The sequence below is a fragment of the Ambystoma mexicanum genome, chromosome 12, assembly GCF_040938575.1.
Source record: "Ambystoma mexicanum isolate Mex_15411 chromosome 12, UKY_AmexF1_1, whole genome shotgun sequence".
NCBI classification, from domain to species: Eukaryota; Metazoa; Chordata; class Amphibia; order Caudata; family Ambystomatidae; genus Ambystoma; species Ambystoma mexicanum.
In genome coordinates this window covers 1,219,652,836-1,219,677,718 of record NC_090936.1, presented here as the reverse complement: position 1 = coordinate 1,219,677,718, position 24,883 = coordinate 1,219,652,836, and the positions used below count along the sequence as shown (strand labels likewise).

The 24,883-nt window shown below is 49.5% G+C and overlaps 1 protein-coding gene across 1 annotated transcript in view; it reads right to left on the bottom strand.

The window, feature by feature from the left end:
* UTP20 (UTP20 small subunit processome component) overlaps window positions 1–24,883 on the bottom strand; it is a 1,390,303-nt gene that overhangs the window by 769,530 nt on the left and 595,890 nt on the right. The window contains exon 27 of the mRNA XM_069629877.1: window positions 6,162–6,370. Within this exon, the coding sequence (XP_069485978.1) occupies window positions 6,162–6,370 (209 nt within the window). The remainder of the gene's footprint in view (window positions 1–6,161; window positions 6,371–24,883) is intronic.

Sequence of the window (24,883 nt, the reverse complement as noted above, 5' to 3'; positions counted from 1 at the left end):
CTGGGAGGCTGGTTGTCCCCTTTGGACAACCACCCCTCAAGTTTAAATTGTGCATGGGTCATGATTGGAAGACTCAGTCGGTGTTCCTGGATAAATTCCAAGCTCCTGGAGCTGAACCTCAGCTGACCACTGGAACAGAAGATTCCGAAGAAGAACGAAGAAGGACAAAGAAGGACGCTGCCATCAACTTCCAGTGACCGCCAGAGCCTGCTGAGTAACTGCTGCTGTCCCGACCTCAAATTTGAAGTGACAGGCAAGATTCGAACACAACAACTTCCTCCCTTGGACTGGTGAGCCTAACCAGTGCCAAGAAGAACTACAATTTGCACCATCGCTGGAAAAGCTGCAACATCCATGGCCTAAAATTCACCAATAGACGGGGATCTGTGCTGCATCGCTGTACATTGTCACCCGAAGCGTGGTTTCACCTGGAACTTTGTGGGCATCCTCCCAAGCCTGCAGTGACTCAAGCTAGCTTCCCGAAGTCCCCTCACAAGAGAATTGGACTGAGAAACAAAGAAGAGACTACCGCTGTGACAACCGTCCTTCACCCAAGCCTGAAAAAAGCACCAACAAGAGAGAATCGCGAAGATCCTTTGCTGGCCATCTGTCTGCATGAGAGCTATCACCAGAAGCACTGACGTCCCTTTCTTCTGTCCCCAAGACAGAGAAACCTGTGACCAGGTCTGCTGTCTCCACACCGCTGGGGTCGTCCTGCAGCAACTGCTTCTTCACTTGAAGGTACTGTCCTGCTCGTGGTAAAAACTTACCTGGAGTTTGCTTGCTTGATCCTCAGGGTTGCAGAACGCCTGAATCTCGCAACCTCCAGTCCTCCATAGAGTTACATTGACAACTTAATTGCCTTAGTGTATATAGTAAATAACAATTTTCTATATAACCTCTAAGTGTATCTGTTTTTTCTTGGACTAAGCGTGTGCTCAGAGTTCTTTGTACCTCACTAAAGCCCTACTCCCTCCTTAGACTAAGCCTGACTGCGCGCCATTCTACCAAACCCTTGTGTGGTTCAGTCAATAAGTGAAGGTGAGTAGATCCGTCTTGCAGTGCGCTAGGTGTCCTGAAACGGGGTAAGACTTTCTGTAACACCAGACCTATGAGGCTCCACTCACCACCCCCAGTGTAACGCTCACCTCGTATCCACAGGGACGTCACTCAGCCTGCTCTGACCTCTTACAACCTCGAACCCTTCCCTGGAGTCTACTCGACTGGAGACTGGGCCTGAAACACAGGATTGGTAGAGTTTAACTCCATATTGTCTCTGTGTACTTGAACCCCTTCTTCCCGGGGTCCAGCCCTTCCCTTTGATCCACAGCTCACCTTCTTTTCTTGGAAAGTGTGCTCTCCGTCCTGCTTTCAGGGCAGGGGCACGTTGATTGATGCGGGCTCGTTGCTGCCTAGTTACTTCACTGGCAAGAGTCCGACAGGTAAGTATAATGAGTCTTTTGAACAGTTCTCTAACTTCGTTCCTTTCCTTCCTTAGATGATGGCCGGCGTCCGGGGATGGCGACGTGCTGCTGAGATGAGTAGCGCTGAAGGTGAGTGAGAGCGTGATGCGCGATGCGACCCTTTCGTACTTGTATTGAACTAAGTTCTTCTTCTGTTTCTTTTAAGTGCTGCAACATTTTCAGCATGGATGCCGGTTATGAAGAAGAAATGCAGTGAGTAAGCGCGGTATTCGTCCCCTCTAGATGTTTCCACGCTAACCTGGAGTGTCTTTCCCTCTTGCAGATGGATGAGAAGTTCCGGAGACAGAGTTCCCCCACAGCGGCTTGGATTCAGGTAAGCGTTTGAAGCTCGTACAGTCTTTAAAAATAAGCGAAGATTTGCTGAATGCTTACTAATGCCTTTCTGTTCTTTTCCCTTAGGAAGCGGCGGGCCAGGATGGGAATCACACCGCCGAAGATGCCCGCAGAACAAAAGAAGCGATGAATGATGGGCAAAAGCGCCGCAAGGTAAGGCTGTTCCTAACGGTGTTCTTGCAGGAGCTGAGCGCAGAAGAAAGATGCAGGCCTATTGGAGACCGATCCGAACACAGTGAGTGTCACGCTGCAGGTGCAGAAAACACAAAGCATGTTTCTCAGCCTGGGCGTGGCTTAAATAGTCTCTGGGTATCCCAGGTGTCTCTGGGCTGAACCACACCCAAAAGACTAGACTGCACATGCAGTTCTGGGAACCGAAATATGTGGGGGCATCCATCTTGTCCCCATCAATGCGCTACAAGTCCAATCCTCAAGGTTATCCTATGGGAGTGAGTGAGTCTGGTGCCACAAGCGCCAAGTCTGACTCCAAGTGGGTCTTTGGAGGGATGGAGAGGCCCTTGAGGGCCATGTAGGTGATCGTGGCCTGGCTCCAGCCTGACATCTTGGAGGGCTGGGGACACGAGAGGCAGGAATCATGACACCCAGGGAGAATCAGATAAAAAAAAAAGCAAATGGTGAATGCGGCCCCCGGACCCCTACTAAGGGTTATATAACGTGAAAAAGCCACTGAGCTTGGAACAACAAGACTACTTCCGCACCATTTTCCTAAATTTATCGAATTACTGATCAGATTGCTTATCTAAGACTACCACTTGTCACGTTAGGAGAGCCAATAGTCCTTTTAAACAGCATATCACCAGGAACACATCTTTCCTTGATAAAGACACCTTTGTGTCGAAACATGTGTAGGCTGAATAAATTAAGGAAATATTAAAGAAAAATGTACTGTGATTAAATTATTCACCTAGCGGCCTTGGACATTTGAATTGACCATCTTCAAATCGAAAGTGAAGTATGTCATTGCATATTATAGGCTAGCGCAACCAATCAGACCTTGTGTGGTTCAGGCTAAACCCAAGTAGCGTAACCCTGTTCATCCAAGGTGGGCTTTCCTACTGAGTCTAGAGGAAAACACAAAGAGAGAACAAGCGACTCTGCAGCAGTTGCGGGAAAGGGGGCATTGGAAGTATCAAAAAGAAGCCAGGAGACCAGTTATTTACTCAAAAGCACTGCCAAGCGACTGAAAAAGCACCATATACGGCACCTTATGGAACACACCAAAACAAGAGTTATTTGAGAAATTGGCTAGTGCAGGAAGGGAAACAGGAGAGATGTACTAGTAAGCCAGCGAGGACAAGATTAGTTGTACTGCCAATATGAGTATAAACTTGTGTCTCAAATAAACCTATTTCGCTAAGTCACTCTACAGGAGGTCTAAGTCTTGCTGTTCGCCTGATTATATTAACCGATTTCTTCAAATTGCACAAAATGCTTCCAACCACATGCAAGCTGCAGTAAATTAGCAATGCAATGTACTGAACAGGGTGTGATGCTGGAAATGCAACAGGGGGGACAGGGCCTCCGTATCCTTGTCCTTTGCTGCTTTTTATCGTGTGTTCTGTCATGTTTTCCGCGCAGGAGTTCATGTGGGACTCCTGGCAGTGCAGCTCTCTCTTTTGGTTTGGTGAACCGACCCCTGGGATACCCTTACTGCACCCATGGGTGGGGGGGTACAACCCTGTGCCCCTAGTGTATGTTTTTGGGCACCTGTGGGTGGCCCGCAGAGCAGGGTATGGGCTGGTGGCAGCTCCATGCTGAATTTGACAGGTGCGCGGAGTATCCTCCATTTTGGGATACCCCGGCCCTGCCATTGGGATCAGTTGATTCCTGATGGAAAACAAGATGGCCCCTGTGGTCTCTTGCTTTCTATTACCTATTACCTTGTTTTCCCAAAGTCCTGGGAAGCCCTGACTCTGTCCCTTCCCCCTGACTGGCTGTTGGGTGGAAGTGCCATATATGGTGTTGTTGTGCAGGCTCGGCCAGACTAGCTGGAGCCTTCCCAGTGATGTATGTTGTGGGTACCTCCTGTGGGTGGGACCCGGGTGAATAGAGTGTGTGACGAATATGCATTCTGTGTTTTGGATGTCTAGTATCTGGTGGTTGACACAATGACTGAGACAGCCCTGCCCAAAACCGGCATGAATGCAGTTTGAGTGTTGAATGGCTCGGTACTTGTCCCAGTACACATAACTTGTTGCGAGTGTCTGGAGAGAAGTGAATGGCCTGAATACCTTGTGTGCTTGATTGGCTGCCTGCCTGCATGAATGCCCTTAGTCGTGATTGGATGCTTGAGTGTGACCCAGCGGAATGAATGGGAGATCAACAGAATATCTGGGGACCTCTCACTGCTAGGAATCGTGTTCAGAAGCTGAAGTCCACTACAACGAGTAACTGAAGCTGGACCTTGAAGCCCTGCTGGACGAGAAGACTTGCTGTTGCTCTCCTTCACAATCTGAAAGTTGCTGTGTCTCCAAGGACTGACCCAGAGAGGACCTCGAAAGGCGCCCTCTTCCCGAGCTACGTGGGACCATCGTGCACCAGCTGATCTTTGCCAGAGCTCCCTGGTAGACAGACCTTCGACAGGCCGCCGACCCGAGACGGGGACTGCCGCGGAATCCCAAAGAGAAGCACCCGGACTGTTGTCCGCCACTGTCGACGACTGCCGTCACCGACCGGAGCCACCGTGCTCCCGTTTGCCTAAGAACTTCATTTGATCATCGGACGCTCTCGTCTGCATCTTCGCCCGCTTTATCCTGCTGGAGAAGGCCCGACCATCGACGCGCCGAGGAGCATCCACCGGTGGGTTTCCCGCCACCTAAAGACCACAGAGACGCCAACGACTCAACGCCCTTGCTGGGCCACAGTTCTTCATCCTCTCTTTGCGTTCCAGAACTATCGTCACTGAGGTGCCCCGCACGCCTCTTCCTTGCAGGATAAAAAAGCTCTGTCGTCGACGAGCACCGCTAGGAACGAAGCTGCCACTTCACTGCCGTAGTTCAACCTGTTCTCCGTCGGACGTTCGATGACCCGTGACTCCTGCCTTAAAGGGAGGGCACTCAAGAAGGGCCGTCGATTCCCCGACACCGAACGCCAAGTTCCTCGACGCCTCTCGGCGATCTGTGGCTCCTGCTTTAAAGGGAGTCACTCAAGAAGGATCGGTCGACATATCTTCGAAGAACTCTACTCCACCAGATACATTGGGGGGGGGGGTAACACCTTAATAGGAGGAAATAAGACTATTGAACAATGTATGGACTGGGCTTGTTCTATATATCTTTATTTACAGGTTGCCTAGGTGGGAGGGGGGATCTCCACACAGAACTGTGCCTGAGGGTAGGGGTCAGAAATCTGCCTATTGTTTCAACCATCTTGCGTTCCTTCCTACCTCTATTGCTGGTTTCCTCGTTATTGATCTGTGTTACATTTTAACCATACCGTACCGTTAAATGAGATTTGATAACATTGGTGGTACCACTTTAGAATTGGATATATTTGTCATTGTTGACTTCCGAGTACAAAGTGCGTTATTGTGATCGTGTACATACCTTTGAATATTAATTATATAAAGACTGTTTTCAGTAATACAGTGTGTGGACATGCCTTTGTGGGGGCTTGGGGACTACACTGTACTTAAGAACCAGCCTGCATCACCTCCTGAGAAGCTAGGCCTTGATTGCTTGACTACGTTACCAATAATAGAGAATCTTGGCTGGGGGTCCTCTGTGCCTCTCCCATACCATATAGAGAGCGGAAGTACAGACACCCCCTACCAGTCTTTACACAGGACCATTTGCTTATGAAGGAGGAGAGGCAATTCAAGTGGGAGAAAAATAAAGGTAAAGAATGTTAAACCATGGAATGATGAAAACATGACAAACAGTACTGCGTGGCACCCGCATCATGTTTAGGGCACTGCAAAACCTTTCTACAGGTGTCTGAAAACTACTGACTGGCATTTATCTATAGTGTAAAACCCACAGAAGGACAGCATTCTCTTCTAAAATAGGCTGGTCATGTACTTTGAAGTAACAAAGTGCTTGCACCAACATCGTCTTAGACATAGCGAGGAAATAAAATTAAAGAAACCAAGCAGGAATTGCTCTTTAAAACCTTCTGTTATTATCTACCAATGATATTCACAGGCAGTCACCACCTCAGACTAGCTTCTTTACAAAATTTCAATTGGCAGCGTACTGTAAAAGTATGTTCCTCTGTGCAATGTTTTCAAAGTTATCCAAATGAAAAATCATATGTGAGGGCAGCTTTCTCTGCAAACTCCCATGTAACCTGCCTCGTTTGAGGTGCAAGGTAGATGCTTCTTACCTTTTCTCGCTGATCAAGTATATGGGACACTGTTGCTACCAGGCAGAGCAATATTTGCAAAAACTCAGGTAAGTACTGGCTGATCAGGTGGCCCAGGTTTTTTAGTATTGCCTCAAAGCTGTTGAACAGACTGTGCTGGCGTCCAAGAGGTAGCACTTTTGAAAGGTCCACTCCTTCGACTGCTTTAAGAACCGCCGAGCAGCAGTTACCTGAAAATGTGATCAGAAATCCAAATGAACAAAGTTGTGCCAATGTATAAACATCATATCTCTATATACAAAATACAGTTTATATATCACAAAAAACAAAAGCCCCAACTCATGGAGTCTGTGCAGTACCAATCTATTCTAAAACAGGGTAGTGCCCTATAGTTCACAAGTACAGGTCTACATTTAGACAATTTCCAATGTGAACAAATATAATGTATATCCGTTAGGTACTTTAACTGTTTCAGGACAGGTATTTGTTAACAGTTGCAAATATAGAGAAGTGAGTGCAAGTGCGTCTAAAAGGATGCGGACACAAAGGTGCCATGATTTTGGTTATAAGACTTATTTTGAAATGAAAAGGACCCTTACTGTCCCTAGCTTCTACGAGGGGTTTCCCTGCCTCAAAACTAATACTAAAAGGTTCTGTCAGAATTCCGTCAAAGTAATTTTCCCTATCTTTGTCAAAACCTACTTCTGTCCCTCACACTACAACTAAAAAGGTAACAAACTGCTTTCTTGAAGGAGAAATGTCCCTTCTCCTGCTTCTTGGACAGGGTACAAAGAAATGTTCCTTCAAAGAACAAGTTACTTTCTTACCTGGTAACCTTCTTTCGATGGGATGTTCCTCAGACGTATTCCACATCTATGACAGGTAACAGTTACGCTCACCTGGTTCCCACAGGGGCGTCGATCGGACCCTGACAGCTGCGGTCTCCACCAACGTGATGCGTAGTGAAGAGATGACAGTCTGGACTGGCCCGCCTAATCTTGTCTGCTGGACTCATAGAAGTATTCTCCTGCAAGTGGAGAAAGGGATTTAGCCACCCGTGGACTTTAGTGATGGCCCCCCAACAGTTCTCGTTCTCCCCACTAATCAACTCCGATATTCCCTTTTGGTAACCTCACCTTATGTTTTTAAATGATGAGCTCTCCATCCTGCATGGCATGCAGGGGCGCGTAGATACCAGTTACTTCACTGGTTTGAAGGTACTAAAGGAGTTCCGGAGGAATATTGACTCCAGTGTCTATAAAGTTCAAAGAGTTCAATATGTCTGATGTTCACTCTTGTTCCATTCCCTCGTTAGGTTGCAGCTGGGTCCAAAAGAATTTTGCCTGGAGGCAGCTGATGGCGTTCAGGTAAGACTCTGTATTACCAAACACCGTCCGGTAAAAGTTGCATGAGTTTAACTTGCTGTTTTCTCTCCCTTTATAGGTGCGGCATAGAAAGATGCATCGAATTAAAGAATATTACCAAAAGATGCGGTGGACTGGCGAGTATAACGCGGCGCTGCTGCTGGCGAAGCAACGCGTGCTGAAATGATGTCCTTTCCAGGCTCGGAGATGTGCTGGGTCCGGAATCTGGTAAGGAATCAAATAATGTCTGTGATCTAACCTCTTCTCCTTTCTTTGCCTTTTGTCTAGGAGCTCTGGATTCGAGGCGGGCGTGGCAGAAGACTGGATGCTGACTTGCAGACACGGTGAGCGTCACGCTGCTGGATGCAGAATAACGCAAAGCATGGGCTGCTGTTCGGGCGTGTTTTAAATAGCCTGCAAAGTAGTCCCAGGTAAGAAGTTCCCCAGAACCACATCCGAGTGAAAAATAGTCCCTGTAATAAAATAGTCCCATCCAGGCCTTACGTTGGCTTGGACTCATTTGCAGCATGGTCTGCATAAGGTAAGTAAAGTATATGAGCCTGGCGCCTAGGGCGCCAGGACTTAATCCATCTGGATGCCTGCTCCCGGGGCTGATGGACTCGATCCGGATGCCTGGGGGCAGGCATCATGAAAGCAACCACCACAGCTGTGCTGCCTCGGAAACATTTTCGGCATCAGTGTCCTACGTCGATGACGTCGATACGCTGTCACTCGAGGGCCTCCGTCGAGCCGACGTCACCGGATGTTATAAGTAGGACGCACGCCGCCCGTAGCCTCAGTTGTAGTCTTTTCCCGAACGTGTGGCACCAATCTTCTGCCAGTATGACTACAGAAAGCCTTGCGGAAACGTAAGCTGCAATGGCATAAGAAATTCTGTAGAGGGGAAGGCTGGGAGGGTGCAATGTGGAATTCGTTGGAGGAACATCCCATCGAAAGAACGTTACCGGGTAAGAAAGTAACTTGTTCTTCGAAGGGATTGTGTCCTCAGACGTATTCCAAATCTATGACAGACTCCCAAAGCAGTACCAACGTATGGAGGTGGGAAAAGAATTTAGACTTTTAGAATGCCCAATTAAATTGCAGAATAGAGGACCGCCTTGCCAAAGGCCAAATCTTGCCCATGGATAGAATCCAGGGAGTAGAGTTTTACAAAAGTATGGACAGAGGCCCATGTAGCTGCTTCGCAAATTTTATGAATGGAAACACCCCTCTGCAGAGCAGTAGAGGCAGCCACACCCCTAGTAGAATGGGCCCCTAAGCCCACCGGAGGGTCCTTACCCGCCAAACGATAACATTCAGAGATTGTCAAGATAACCCATCTGGACAAGGTCTGCTTAGTAACAGCTTGACCCAAATGCCTTCCAGCCTATCCTACAAAGAGCTGATCGTCCACTCTGACGCGGGACATGCGTGAGATGTAGAAACTTAAAGCTCTCCTAGGATCCAACCTATGGAGCCTCTCCCCTTCCTTACCAGGATGCGGAGGAGGATAGAACGCCGGAAGAATGACCTTCTGGCTCAAATGAAATTCCGACACAACCTTCGGAAGAAAAGAAGGACAGACCCTAAGGACAACCCTGTCCTTATGGAACACTGTGAAAGGTGGCTTGGCGGATAGTGCCTGCAACTCCCTCACTCTGCGAGCAGAAGTAACCGTAACCAAAAATACAGTTTTAAAGGTCAACAGTCTCAAAGGACAAGAATGTAAGGGCTCAAACGGAGCTCCCATTAGGTGGGAACACATTAGTGAGCCCTTTCAGAAACTGCGGAATCTTAAAATAAGAACACTCCTCAGACGAGCGCTTAAATATGGACAGCGCCGCCAGGTAACCCTTAATGGAACCCACTTGCAGGCCCTTGTGGCTAACAAAACCAAAAAAAGACAGAACCACAGGAATGGCACATGAAAAAGGATCCACATTCTTTACCCTGCACCAGTCGCAGAACTTTCTCCAACGGCAACGGTACAGGGACTTTGTTGCAGGCCTTCTGGTCGAAAGCAACACCTCCATCACGTCTTCAGGGAGGTCCCAATCCTTGTACCTCAACCTTTCAGAAACCAATCATGAAGGTTGAGAGACTTTACCTCTGGATGGAGAACCCGACCCCCCTCCCGTGAGAGCAGATTGTCTCGGTAGGGAAGACGGCGTTGAGGGCAGATAGACAAGTCGAGAGGGTCCGGGTTCCACGCTCTCCTGGCCCATGCCGGAGCAATGAGGATAATTCGGGAACCGAAACTCCGTAACCTCTGCAGCACTTGTGGAATGACTGCGACTGGAAGAAACGCGTACAGCAGTGGGAAGGACCACTCCACTACGAACGCGTCCCCTAAGGCTCCTCTTGGAGGAAATTCCCGCAAGCAGAATCTTTCGCACTTCCGGTTGACACTGGTGGCGAAGAGATCCACTTGTGGGGTCCCTCAAAGGGCAAAGATCTCCAAGAGAACTTCTTGAGCCAGCGCCCACTCGTGAGAGACCGTGCTCTGCCTGCTCAGAGTGTCCGCCGCCTCGTTTTCGTCTCCGGCCAGATGAACTGCCGAGATCGAAATTTCCTGCTGGATGGCCCAGAACCAGAGCTGTATCGCCTCTGCACAGTGGGAGAGACCCTGCCCCCACCTTTTTGTTGAGTTAGTGCATGGTCACTGTATTGTCCGTCAGAATCAGGACATTCTTCCCCCGCACAGATGGCAGAAAAGCCTTTAGAGCTAGCCTGATGGCCCTCAGCTCCAACAGATTGATATGGAGTCTGGACTCCGACAAAGACCAAGGACCGCTGACTGTCAACTCATTGGCATGAGCTCCCTATCCCGTGAGGGATGCGTCCGTCACGATAGTTACCTCCAGCCGGGGTAGCCAAAATGGAGCCCCCTTCATCAGAATGTCTTCGACGGCCCACCACAGAAGATCCAGGGTGACCGAGGGCAGCACCTGAACGGGATCCGACATCCTGCCGGAGGACTGCGACCACTGCATCTTGAGAGCCCATTGCAGAGATCTCATCCGCAACCTGGCCTCTGGCACCAGTAGAATGCAGGATGTCATGAGGCCGAGCAAACTCAAGAACTCGAACGCCGGGAGACTCTGGGCACGTTGAAACTTGTCCACCATCTGCAGAATGTGATAAGCCCTCACCTGGGGATGTGTCAAGCACTGCTCCGATGTACTGAAGCCGCTGGGTAGGTGTCAAGTGGAACTTCTTTAAGTTGAGGGAGAAGCCCAGCCTGTGAAGGGAGTGGCAGGTGACTGACAGATTATGCAGGACTTGCTCGGGAGAGCGCGCCCTGATCAACCAATTGTCCAGGTAGGGGTAGACGTGAATCTCCCCTTTCCCGAGATACGCTGCCACCACCACCATGAGCTTGGTGAAGAACCTCGGGGCAGAGGTCAATCCGAACGGCAGGACCCGAAACTGAAAATGCGTCGCCAACCGCGAACCTCAGGTACTTGCTGTGCTTGGGATGAATCCGCACATGAAAGTAAGCATCCTTGAGGTCAAGAGACACCAACCAGTCTGAAGTTGAAGGGCCTGGAGGACTTAAGAGAGAGAGAACAACCATCTTGAATTTGTCCTTCCCGAGGAGCTTGTTCAAACCACACAAGTCCATGATGGGTCTCAACTCCCTGTCTTTTTTTGGGATAAAAAAATATGGGGAATACCATCCCTTGTTCCTCTCCGCTACAGGCACTAGTTCTATGGCGCCTTTCTCCAGCAGGGATTTGATTTCCTGCGCAAGGAGCTGATCCAGATTCTTCAAAAAGAGCTTCCCTGGTGGATTGTCATGAGGCCTCTGCCGGAAAAGAGGACAGTAGCCGTGGGCTATGATCTCCAGAAACCACATATTCAACAAGATGCTGCGCCAGCCTTCCCCCAACTGGCGAACCATGGGACATGGGCTCATGACTGAGCTGAAGCGGCTGCGGCAATGCCTGAGGGCAAATAGGCAACTGCCCGAGCGGCTTTGGCACCTCGAGTACCTTGTTTTCCACGTGTGGTACTCCTACGTTGGCCCCTTTGATTGGCAGCTCCCCTCGATCTACCAAAGGACGAGTAGTATCGAAAGGAACCTCCCCTCCATTGCTGTCCCCTAGGACGAAAAGGCGGAGGCTGACGAACTGCAGCGTTCAACGACTTTGCTGCAGCTTTGGAGGTCTGCAACCTCTCAAGGCTCTCGTCAGCCTTGCTGCCAAAAAGATGGTCACCATCAAAGGGCATGTTGAGAAGCCGGGACTGTACATCAGGAGCAAACCCCAAGTTCTGCAACCACGCAAACTTGCGCATCACGGTGCTCGCCGCCATGGACCGGCTCAACGGATTCACACATGGCAGCCTTGCCATCCTGAACGAGGGCAAGAAAGCCATCCCGTTCCTCCCCTTCGGGAATATGTTCAGCCCCCAAAGATACACAATTCCACAAAGTGTGAGTGAATCTTGCGAAGTCACAAACGGAGTTGGCTGCCTTTAAAGCCATACCCCCAGATGAAAATACTTTCTTCGCCCAATCGTCGAAGCGCTGGCCGTCCCTATCAGGAGGGATGGTATGGTATGCCGCCTGCTTCGCTGGGGTCGTAGCCGCCTGCACCACCAAACTCTCCGAAGTGGGGCGCAAAGACAAGTAGCCGGGGTCGCCACTGGCTGGATGGTATTTTTTCGGCAACAACTTATTCACTGCCGGGAGACTCTGCGGAGCAGTCCAAGCCGCTGTCACCCTTCTTTGTTAGGCCATATGAAATGGGAGAAATGGTCAGTGGGTGGACCTTGGTCCAAAATATCTGTCAGGTCATCCTGCAGAAAATCCACAGGTGGAGCAGACCACCACAAGTACTCAGTCACCCTCGACATGAGACGCTTGTACGAAGACTCGCCGTGTGTACCAGGCTCAGGCTTGCCAAATTCAACCTCCGGGGAGGTGCCCAGACCACTGGCGTCATGCAAGGATTGACGCACGTCTTCCATCTGGCTATGACCAGACAACAGTTCGTCAGGATCCTCAGGAGGGACAAACCCTTCCACATCTGACCCTTCATCCACCTCTGAGATGTAATCCAAAGGCTGGAATAAATCCCTGGATGAGGGCGCAGAAAAAGGTTCAAACACAGGCCTCACCGATTTATTCAGGGCCTTCCCTTGGAGCTTCCTCCGTCCTCCGGGGTACCTCCGGTAAAGCCCCCACAAAAGGCATCGACGGAATCGGCGTCGAGCGAGGCGCTGACGTCTTCAACAACAGCTTTGAGGCTGGAGCCCCGAGCGTGTCCTTCGACGGCCTCAGCGCCGATAACTTCCTCGGAGCCAGAGCCTCGAGAGAGTCCCTCGACGGACATGGCACTGATGGCGTTGATGTCTTCTTAGAAGACCTCACAGGCTCCAACGGTCTCGAGGGCGTCGAGGACTGGGACCTGGAACGGGCATGGCTAGAGCGATCCACCTTGTCCGATCGGGACCTCGACGGCTCCCGATGATCGTGCCGACCGCCCGAGCCCGAAGGCGTGCGAGCGGTGGCCCTATCGCGTTCCTGCCGGCTTCTCTCGAAGGCGCGGACGGAACGGAGCCCTGCGATTCAAAAATCGCCATCATCTTCTTGAGAAATGTGTCCCATTCCGCTGGAGATGAATGCTTGTTGGGACAAGCTACCCGCCGTCTGGCGGAGTCCTCGGATGAGGACGTGGAAGCCACCTATTTCGGCACTTCCAAGAGTGCCTAGAAGAGGCAGAGGAATGGCGGGAACCACTCTGGGACAGAGACCCCCTGGACTTAAGCCGACGCCGAGGGTCGGCCCTCGAAACGTCGGTCGAAAGCCCCGCGGATTTCAACTTTCGGGGTTTGGAAACCCTACCTACAGTCAACTTCTTACGCTCCTGCAAGGCCTTCAACGTCAAAGACTGGCATTCATTGCAGTCATCGGTGGCGTGGTCCTCGCCGAGGCACCAGAGGCAGACGTTGTGCGGGTCTGTAAGTGACATCTTGGAACCGCAGTCCCGACACTTCTTGAAGCCCGACCGCGGGGTAGAAGACAAAGACATGATACTTTCACAAACAACCAAGTTCGAAGAACCGATTCAATCAGGAGAAGAACCGCGGCGTGCCGAGATTCCGAAGCGAACACATTCACGGAAAAAACGGAACTGAGGCTATGGGCGTCGTGCATCCTACTTATAACATCCGGTGACGTTGGCTCGACGGAGGCCCTTGAGGGACAGTGTATCGACGTCATCAACGTAGGACTCCGACGCCGAAAACGTTTCTGAAGCAGCACAGCTGTGGTGATTCCCTGTCATAGATGTGGAATACGTCGGAGGACACAATCCCTTCGAAACAAATATACCACAGGAAATTACTCCCTTCCCCGAACTTGCAGGTTTCAGATCGTGATTATACAATGTTCTCTCCAGGGGAATGGCTCCCTTCATCTGGTGTGTCTCTGTATAATTTCCAATAGAACCAAGAGGAATGACTCCCTTCCCCTGGTATAGCTTGGTACAATTTGCAATAAGGCCAGGGGGAATGACTCCCTTCCTCTGGCTTCTTCGCCTAACTCTCAGTTCAGGACCAAGGGAATGCATCCCTTATCCTGGTCTGCTTTGGCACAGTTCAAAACAAAGCCAAGGGGAATGACTCCCTTTCAATGGCATCTCTATCACAACGTCTGTGTTGGTACCAGGAGAATGACGCCCTTACCCTCCTCCCGGTATATCTTGATACAGTTCCTGCTTACTGCTTCCAGCTTCATATTCACTTTGCTTCTGTGACTTGTTTTCAACAATGTCCCAAATCATGTTAGGATCCCAAATCCTTATCTGGGATCTAGTGGTCTCCTCTTTACCACTTGACTAGGAAGAATCCGTCGTGAGTTTCGTGCATTTACATAGGGGTCCTAGAGGCTTCTCTTGTAACTAGGGGACTTATCACTGCCACTATAATGAGGAAGACTTCCTCTATGTGTTGGTTTACTTCTGTTGGGGTCCCAGACCCTTCTTGTATGGCCAGTGGTGGTCTCTTTTCCACTGTTATGTCGGACAGGGTCCCAAACGCTTCCCTGGTAGCCAGAGAGCTTGTCTTCCCCACTGTCATGGTGGACAGGGGCCCAGACCCTTACCCGGTGGCCAGTGGGCTTCTCTTCCCCACTGATATAATGGATCAGAGCCCAGACCCTTTCCTGGTGGCCAGTGTGGTTCTCTTCCACTCTCCGGACTCCCAGGAAGCAGGACTGACCGAGCCTGAGCCACCTCAACCGAGTGCTGGACCCCAGATGCAAGGAAAGCCCATCTCAACAGCCAAGAGTCCGCAGAGGTGCTATTTGCAGAGAGGTGAGGAGCTGAAACTGCAAAGTGCCACTGACTAGAAGTTGGTCCTTTTCTGTTGCCGACCGTCCCGTTGCAGTGCAGGAGTCCTCCAGATGTTCTCCCCCTAGTCCCCACGACTTTTTTTCTTCTTAACCGTTTTTCTTCTAACCAAAGGTACTGTACAGTCTAAGAGAACTTACGTCTTGTTGTGTAACCTCACTTGTTCTTAGTGGAGACTTGTCTTTGTTGCTTCTATAGAGTTGCTAACAGCTTCTTAACCTCACAAGCTTAATCAGCTTGTGGCCCTACTTTCATTTCTTCTTTTCTAGAAAGACTTTTAAAACATTGTGCAAGACTTTTACCTACCTGCAAGAATTGCTTCAGCTCACCTAGACTGTTGCCCAATTGACTTTGGCCTGGCCTGGCTCCCCGAATAACTTCTTCCCTCTGACTGTGTGTTTTGTCTTCCTTCCAGGAAGGGTTTAACTTACTTTGCATTGGGGGTTACCAAAAGTACTTACCTGCTTCAGAATATTTGAGAGATCTCTTGTTTTATTCTAATAATCTTTTCCTTTGACATACTCTGAAGTATTGCCCTAAATGCAACAGTGATATATTAATGTCCACAGTGTCCTAGCTATTGAAGTCACCTGAGGGTGTAGGAAGTGTCTGTGTGCCATCCCAAATGGGTATTTGCTGATTTAGGGAAACTAAGAGTGTGTAATTTGGAGTGTATGACAATGCATTACTTACCGTAAAAGCATTTCTGATGGTTGTATCTGCTAAGATTCACACGTTGTGCATAGTCCGACAAACAGTTGTGCACTGCGGAGTATTGCATTTTGTTTTCGTTGTCGAAAAGGGGACAAGGCGTGTCTGTAACACTATCCCTATAGTGACGTGCATTGTACCAACAATCCCTCACGCGTCGAGGTCCCTCCGTTTGTATTTTTTCTGCCCAGAGGGAGCCTTTAGACGCGAGTACAGAAAAGAGAGAGATAGATAAAGGATGTCTATGTTCCTTCCATCTGAGCGGGGAGGAAGGGTGGGCGCATGTGAATCTAAGCAGATGCAACCATCAGAAATGCTTTTACGGTAAGTAATGCATTGTCTACTGATGTTTGTTAATCTGCTTAGAATCACATGCTGTGCATAGACTAGCGAGCAGTACCCGGAGTTGGAGGTGGGTTGTGAGAAGGAACAGTAGAAAAGAGATGTCTTAATACTGCTTATCCCACCTTGGAATCAGATCTAGAGTGGGCATCTAGACTGTAGTGTTTTGTAAAGGTGTGTACAGAACTCCAGGTTGCCGCTTTGCAAATGGACTCAAGGGGAACATTTGCAATGAATGCTATGGATGCCCCAGTGCCACGAGTAGAATGTGCTCTCGGCTTGAAGGGTAGTTCTCTCTTAGCAAGAGAGAAACAGAGAGTGATGCATTGGACAATCCATCTAGATATAGTGGATTTTGAAACTGCATCTCCTTCTCTTCCTGCTGCCACTGAGACAAAGAACTGATTAGTCTTTCTCAGAGGTCTAGTTCTTTCCATATAAAACATGATGGCTCTGCGCACAACTAGTGTATGCAGGCTCCTTTCTCCTAAATTTGAAGGGTTTTGAAAGAACGTTGGTAGTTCTATTGACTGGTTGACATGGAATTTCGAAAGAAATTTTGGTGCAAACCTAGGATGTGTGCGTAGAACCATCTTATCTTTGTGAACTGTTACAAAGGGGTCTAGTATAGAGAGTGCTTGTAGTTCACTCACTCTCCAAATGGAGGTGATAGCTATTAAGAAAGCAGTCTTAAGAGTGAGGTCCATAAGGGATGCCTTGTGCATGGGTTCAAAGGGTGAGCCCATAAGCCTGGTAAGTACCACGTTTAGGTCCCATCCGGGAGCTGGGTTTGCTATCGGAGGGTTTATTCTCTTTACTCCCTCCATGAAGGCTTTTATAACTGGGACTTTCCACCATGACACTGAGTTGAGAAGTGGTGTATGCGGAAAGTGCAGCTAGATGAACTTTAATAGAATTAAAGACCAATCCTGAGTCTAATAAGTGAGTCAGGTAAATAACAATATGTGTGGAAGAGCAGTCAACAGGGTTGATGCTCTCATTTCTACACCCGATGAAGAATCTCTTCCATTTGCTAGAATAGCAGTAACGAGTGTTAGGTTTTCTAGCCTCCTTAAGAATGTCCATGCATCTTTGAGGGAGCTGTAAGTGTCCAAATTCTATGACCTCAGGAGCCAGGCTGCTAAATTCATGGTCTGCGCCCATGGGTGTATCGTCTTGCCCCCGTCCTGTGACAGCATATTGTACAGGCACAGTAGTTTCACCGGTGGAGATAGAGACATCTCCATCAGGGGAGCGAACCATGGCTGTCGGGCCCACATAGGGGCCACTAGTATCATGGTGACTGGTTCCTGGTGCATCTTGTGCACTATTCTGTTGAGAAGGGGAGTCGGGGGCGGGGGGGGAGCGTAAACAAATTTCCCTGACCATGTTATCCAGAGACCATTCCCCTTGGATTGGTTCTGGGGGTACCTGGAGGCGTAATCTTGGCATTGGGAGTTCTCCAGAGTTGCGAACAGATCTATTTCTGGGAACTCCCATTGTGAGAAAACGTTGAAGACTATGTCTTCTCTTAACCGCCATTCGTACTCTACGGGCAGAGGGAAGTCTCTGCTGAGTTCATCTGCTAGCAGATCGAGTTCCCCTGGTACATGTTGTGACAACAGGAACATGTTGTGTTTAAGAGCCCACTTCCAGATGTTCTGGGACAGCTTGGACAGTCCTGGAGAGTGCGTGCCCCCTTGCTTGTTCAGGTAGTACATGGCTGTGGTGCTGTCTGTGAGGACCATCACTGTCTTCCCTTGCAGGTGTGCCTGGAAAGCCTTCAGTGCCTTGAAGACCGTTAGTAGTTCCAGCATGTTTATGTGTTTGTACGCTACACCCGGAGTCCAAACTCCATGTGCAGTTTGATGGGATAGCTGAGCCCCCCATCCTGTGAGGGATGCGTCTGTGGTTAGAGTTGCTTCCACTGCGGGGGTGGCGAATGGTTTCCCTATTACCAGGTTTTCCTTCGCCCACCACCGTAGCGAGAGAACCAAGGCCTGCAAGACCACCACTAGATCGTCCCATTGTCCGCTGGCCTGACACCACTGGCTGTTGAGCCACTCTTGCATTGTGCGCAGGCGCTCGTGGGGTACCAAATATATACACGACGCCATCATTCCTAGCAATCGCATTGCTTTGCGTACCGTCACCTCTCGACTGGCCACATATTGAGGGATCTGAAACCGCATACTTTGGACCCTCTTGTTGGAGGGGAAGACGAGGCCGTCCTTTCTTCGAATTAGCGGTCTGATTTTATTCCCTCCCATGCTGGTAGGAAAGATGTTAACCGGCCCCCGACCGGCAATGCACGGGAGGGGACCCGAACCTTCCGGTCATTTGGTGTTGGGGCCCCGACCTCTACCCTTGCCACGGCGTTGTCCTCTTTGAGTGTAGTGGCCACTGGTTCCCTGAGTAGAGGACCAGTTGCCTGCATTGTACTCCTGTTGTTGTTGCTGTTGACCTCGAAAAAAGTGTTTGTTGCCGAATCCTCGCTTATTGGGAGGCCTTGAGATTTGGTCTAAAGTCTTTAGGGTGTCAAAATCCTTCTTCGCAGTCTCCAGTGCGTCATCCACTGCTTTCCCAAAGAGGTTAGAATCCTCTATTGGTTTATTAATGAGTGACGCCTGGGTTTCTGGCTTAAAACCGGGATTGCGGAGCCAGACATGACGCTTCAGAAGTATTCCCTGGACTAAAGAACGGCCAGCAGTTTCTGCAGCATCAAGAGTGTTTTTAATGATGCTCTGGTTAACCAGAGTTCCTTCTGTTACCGTGGTTAATAAGCAACTTCTTAAGGGCTCAGGGACTTCCTCGAGTTCTTGCCGTAATTTTCCCCATTGGGCATCAGCATAACTTGCCAGTAGGGTATTATTATTGGCAATTCTGGTTGAAAAAGCTGCCGAGGCTGTAATTCTTTTACCCAGGGCGTAGAGTTTCTTTTCTTCTTTGTCTGGGGATGCTTTGCTGGTTGATAGCGGAACGACTGCTCTTTTCCTTGTGGTGGTTACCACCAAGGAGTCTGGAATTGAGTGACTCTTAATGTATAATGGGTCTGAAGGAGAGGGAGTAAACAGTTTTTCAATTATTGGATTGACCCCTCTGACCAGTGCAGGTGTAGACAGCGATGGGGTGATTCGTCTCTTACCTGAGGCGAGAAGGGGAATGGTTTGACTAGTGGGAGGTTTTTCTTTAATGATTCTTTCTACAAAATCAGTATCGGGAGTAATTTCCCCAGTTTCAATCTCAAAGTGCGCTGCTGCCTTCCGTAGTAGCGCGTTGAAAGTGGGTTAGTCATCTATTGGTGACGGATTCCTGACCGGTGTGGTCTGAGGAGAGGGAAGGTTTAGGATCTCAGGGTCTGTAGACTCTGTTGGTGACTGCCAAGGCAGTGAGCCACCTTCATCTGGGTCTTCCTCGAAGCCCCCCCACCTATGTCAAGGTTTCCCTCAAAACCACCTTCTTCGAGGTTCTGTTGGTCTTCACTATCCAAGAATTCCTCGTCCTCTTGGAAGTGAGGGTCTTCTTCAGTGACGTCATAAGTATTAGATTCCTCTTGAAGGGGGTTAAATAGTCTAGGATATTAGCCCTTGGGTCCTCATGAAGTACCTCTCTTGGCCTTTTGGGAGTTTTATGTTCAGGAGTGGACATAAATCTATCCAGTTTCTCCAGACAAGATTGGAATCTCTCAAGAGTCCAATGTGGTTACCCAGAACAGTCTGGAGGCGAAAAAGGAGGCTGTTCTGCCTGTAGCCGTCTTGATCTGTCCCATAACGTCGAGGATAAAGTCCCTTCGCCTTCTGAGAAACCTTCTCGTAGGCTAGGGCCTTCTTTCGACGGTGGGAGCGGTCCCTGCCTCCCTTCCGGCATTCTCGGCGTTCCCCTGGCCTTGTGAGCGATTTTTCTGTGTATCACTATGCTTGCCAAGCTCTCGACGATTCATTTCTCCGTCGAGGGTTCGTCTGGCGTCGTACTGGGCGGTGCCAAGTCTTTTTCGGCGACGATAGGACTCTTACGAGGCGCGTCGTCTGCTGTTTTGGTGGTAGCGCCCTTGTCTGCAGGTAGCCCAGTCGCTAGTCGCGTCTGCGGTGGCGGGGAGGGCTTGCGACCCTTATGGTTGGTGGAGAACGCTGGTGGGTCCGTCGTCTCCGTTGGCACTATGGCTTTCTTCGTCTTTAACACAGAAGTGCCCTGGGTTGTGTGTTAATGTCTTCTGTGTTTGTCAGTGTCGCCGGGGTGTTCATCCCCCATAAGTAAAGCGTGAGCCGAACTTGTCGGGGCCGGGGCAGACGCCGAGGAGCGGGTACGCTCCCTAGAGAGGTCTACAACTTCCGAAACGGAGGTCGGGTTATCACTATCCTCGTCACACTCGGTGGCGGCGGGTGAGGAATCAGCTCTAGACATAGCGTAAGCTGCCCACCTCTTGACCCTGCGGTCCTTTAAAGTTTTCGGGCGAAGCAGTTTACAGGCCGCACAGCCTTCCTCGTTGTGGTCGAGGGGTAAGCAACGGTTACACCGCTTGTGCTCGTCTTTCCATGTGAATTTGCCCTTAAAGCATGGGCAAAATCTAAACGGAGTCCTCTCCATAGCTGAGGATATAGATACGAGTGATGATAACCCCGAAGGAAGGGGGGGGGGAGAAAGGCATTCTTAGAAATAGAAGAAATGTCCCACGACCCCACTCTCCCTACTGTATTAGGCCGGCGAGGCCAGGCCACGTGTTCGGCAGCGCCGAAGTATCTCCTCCGTCTAAGTCACCGCCGTCGAAGTTCGTACTCGGCGGTGAAACAGCTTCGCAGCTACGACGTCGAAGGAGGGATCTAGTGTAATGTATAATATTAAATAACGACCAAGGTTTGAGTAAATGTTTTTACAATTTGTCTCGAGGAGCTCTGTGTTAAGGCGACCAATATCTGGGTGGAAAAAAACAATCGGAGGGACCTCGACGCGTGAGGGACTGTGGGTACAATGCACGTCACTATAGGGATAGTGTTACAGACATGCCTTGTCGACGTCCCCTTTTCGACTACGAATACAAAATGCAATACTCCGCAGTGACCACTGGATGTCGGACTATGCACAGCATGTGATTCTAAGCAGATTAACATCAGAATTGTGTGTTATTATTATATTGCCCCTTCTGAAGAAGGCATACTCAAACTGATTGTTAAATACATTCACAATTGTTTAATCAAGAAACCTTATGTGTAAGAGTTTATTTGAATACTTGTCACTGTGAATATCTGTGTAACTCCCTGTCAGGATTAGGGGCTGGCAGGGACGGAAGAGACGCCAGAAACTGAACAAATAGGTCAAAGACTACAATTCCCATGAACACTTGGGGAGACTGCTAGTTCTCTGCCGTGCGCGCGTGTGGCCTGCTGAGTTGGATTAGGAACGGTTATTTAAGGCCAAACGGCGCACGGCAGGTGTGGCTTATTGTGGGTGTGTGCGGAGCTCCATGTCGGAGTAAATTTCAACGGAGACGGAGGCGGGCAGTGACCAGGCGGTTCGAATCACAGCAAGGCTGCCGCTTTGAAGTGCTGTGTCATCCAGCGTACGGGACGGCGTCCGAGCCTCCCGGACTTCAGATAAGTGCCTAATGAGTATTTTTCCACGCTTGAATGTGTTTCTGTGTTTGTGCACCATGAACAGTTGGTTCTTAAAGGGCTGGGGTGCGGAGGGGCGGCAATGTACTCCGCAGGTCCGGTACTAAGTCTGAATTACGGCTGCATTGTACACGAACAATATTAGGGACTACGCCCTGGTATGCAAGGCCTTCGAGGACATTCAGACACAAGTCTTCCCTCAACAGGCATATAGGGTTACACTGATAAGAGGAATTACTGCACTACAGGGTTATGTTTGGTATAGGGAAATGAGTACCAGAAGCCAGTTCCCATGTGTATATATTTTTCATGTCATTGTGATCAATGTTGCAATCTGCTAGCCCAAATAGGCCATGTGTTATGTCATTCAAAAGGGAAAGTGAGTTCCTCCATTGTATGTGCCATACTGCTTGCTTTATGTAGTTTTTTATGTCAATGTGCACTGAGGTACATGTATTAAGATGTGCTGAGGTGTTCTCAAGTGACTTAAAAGTATGTCATGGTCAGGAATTAGGCAGGTTTAGTAGTGTAGGGTTTTTTCCTGTTGCTTCCCTCGACCTATCCACCCTAGGGTTCCCTTCAACCTTTTTCCAGTTTCCCTAGAATGCCCCATCCTGTCCACAACCTCTTCCTAACCCTCTTCCCCCCCAACTGGCTGCCACATGGTGTTCTGTTTACTATACCAGGCACCTGTGCCAACCACGGTGGGAGGGTCAGGCTTGTTGTAGTGCACCCAAAGGGTACTGCATACAATCATGCCCAACAGCATGCATGGCTGGAATGGTGATTGGATGTTCCAGATGCTTTTCCTGCATAAAGGTGAGGGTCCTGGTGTTAGGGAGAATTCTCTGTAAAGGCTAATTTCCCAAACCTAGTGAGTCCCCCAGCAGCTTTGCTGTATTTTTGGGGTTTATTTTTTTCTCCTGCTAAGAGTGAGACTCTTTTCCTCCCACTCTTAGACATGATTTGAGGTGTTCCTTTGACTTTGTATATGTTTTATGGGCTATGGGGTCCTTTACCCCATAGGGCTTCATGTGTTTTTGGTATATGGGTTACACAGCACCCTCCGTGCCGTAACCCAGGGGTGTCATAGCGACCCCCCAACATAGACTCCATACCCTGGGTATGGACTACCGTCTCCCAGGGCATGTAAAGTCACCATTGGCTTTGCTAGTCCCAAATTATGAACAGAAACCAGTACAAACCATCATATTGTGGACGTACTGGTCGGGGCAATTCGATTGCCCCGGGGTCTGTTGTTCGAGGGGGAACGTCTCCGTCCCCCCTGATCGTGTTTTGGCTGGTGGCAGTGGATACTAATTTGTATATTCGACCGCGAATATATATCTCTATGGGATTTTCCCATTGTTCGAGGCTACCAACGTTAATTATTTAATTCCTATAGCTTCGTACATACTGCCGGTTTATTAGATATTAATTCACCGGTTGGTAATTTTTGCCAGAACTCGATTCTAAAATGGCGTTTGTGTTCTCTTCTGTGACTCCTACCCAAGTCGAGCCCTTTGTTCGACTTTTTGGCGGGCTTCTCCAGAGAAGCCTCCAAAAGTGGTGCCACTCTATCTGGGTACCACAGAGGGTGTGGGAGGGGGTTTAGGCACCCTGGACTGAGTTGCCTGGCAACTCAAGTCGCACTCTTGTGTGATTGGCCCAAGTGGTGAGAGCTAGGCTGAATGAATGGGGGTTTAATGCATAATAGCAGGGCTTTGGAGACTGGAACTTCAGAAGTCGCCACAGGACCTAAGAATCCGAGGAGGGAGAAGCTGAGCCGACCTGCAACGACGACACCACCAGTGGAGCCCTGCTGAACCGTCTCACCACTTTTCCTGACGACAGAGGAGATCTCCAGTCCGGAGAGTCTTTTTCCTTTGACTGGTGGGGATAACCAGTTTTGCTTTCTTTTCACCTTCCTGGAGCATCTCGTGGCCGCCTTGCCCATGCCAAGCACCCCGGCAACCGGAATACCAGGGCTTACCACTACCGCGAAGAGAAGGGTAGTACCTTTTAACCAAAGAACTCCGCGGCTAGTTTCTTCCCTGGCAGTGCAACGACCTTCATCTTTCCTCCACGGCGAGACCTCCTCTTCCTCTGAACGAAACACCGACTTGCAACCGCTGCCAGGAACAACTGCCCCCGCTGGAGCTTCCTTCACACTTAAGGTACTGTGTCCCGCCTGGCTTCCCTTGCGACAGATCGCTCGACTTTCTAACCTGGGCTGGCCTGGGACAACCTAGCTAACTTTTCCTGACTTTAATTTCATTCTTTGTGTGTGAACTATCTGCAAGACTCTTTGGGCATAACCCCACTGTGTGAACCTGGACCCCTTCTGCTTGCTCTCTCCAAGAGTGGGCCTGGCAATTGACTTCCTTGCTCTCCAGTAGAACTCTGCCTATCCTGCCTTACTGTGGTTCTTTTAAAAGCATTGAAATTTGTGTGCTTCCATAACTCTGCCGTTTTCCCTCCCTTTTTAGAAACTTATTAGAGTGCCATCTTATGTTAAGTGCTCACCTCTGTCTGAAAAGAAGTGGCGTTTCTCATTAAGACTTATCTAATAAGTAATTAGGGTTGTATGCATATAATAGTGACTGTGTGCTGAATTTACTTTTCTCTTTGTGGTAGTGTAATCTAGAAGTGTGTCTTTAAATAAATAACTATATACTTTTACACCAAAGCTCTGGTCAGTGTTTGCTTGTGCTACTGTATCTCTGTACCTATTGTGTATACTCTAAATACTGCCTAGCTCTTCTTGAGGGAAGTCTGACTGCTCAGCCACAGCTACCAAGTGAATCTGTGTGGTACAGACTGCTACCAAGTGGGTTTACTGCCAACACCTGTAGTCTTAAATCTTTTGCAGTGGTCCCTAAGGGAACTGCACAGGTTTCTGCCTAACACCTGGAGCAACAAGAAGTCTCAACCCATGGAACGAAGATCAGAGAAAAAGAAAAACATCTGCAGCCACTGCCAGCAACCGACCAGGACTGCTGAGGGACCGCCATAGCTCCAGCCTCCTCTTCTGTTCGACAAGGACGACCCAGACCGGCCAACCTCTGCCCCCGGACTGGTGGGCCTAACCAGTATGGCGCCAAGCTGCATTCTGGACAGTCCCTTGGAAAGTTGCAACCATCCTGGGCTGCATTTCCCCAATAACCTGGGACCTGGATCTATCTGTTGTGCATCGTTTCTTGAAGGACGGTTTTGGCTGGAACTTCGTGAGTGTTAGGGAGAATTCTCATTCTATGGCTAATTTCACTCACCTAATGAGTCCCTCAACAGCTTTGCTGGATTTCAGGAGTTATTTTTTTTCCACTTGGTAAGAGTGTGAGCTTTTTCCCCACTCTTACCCA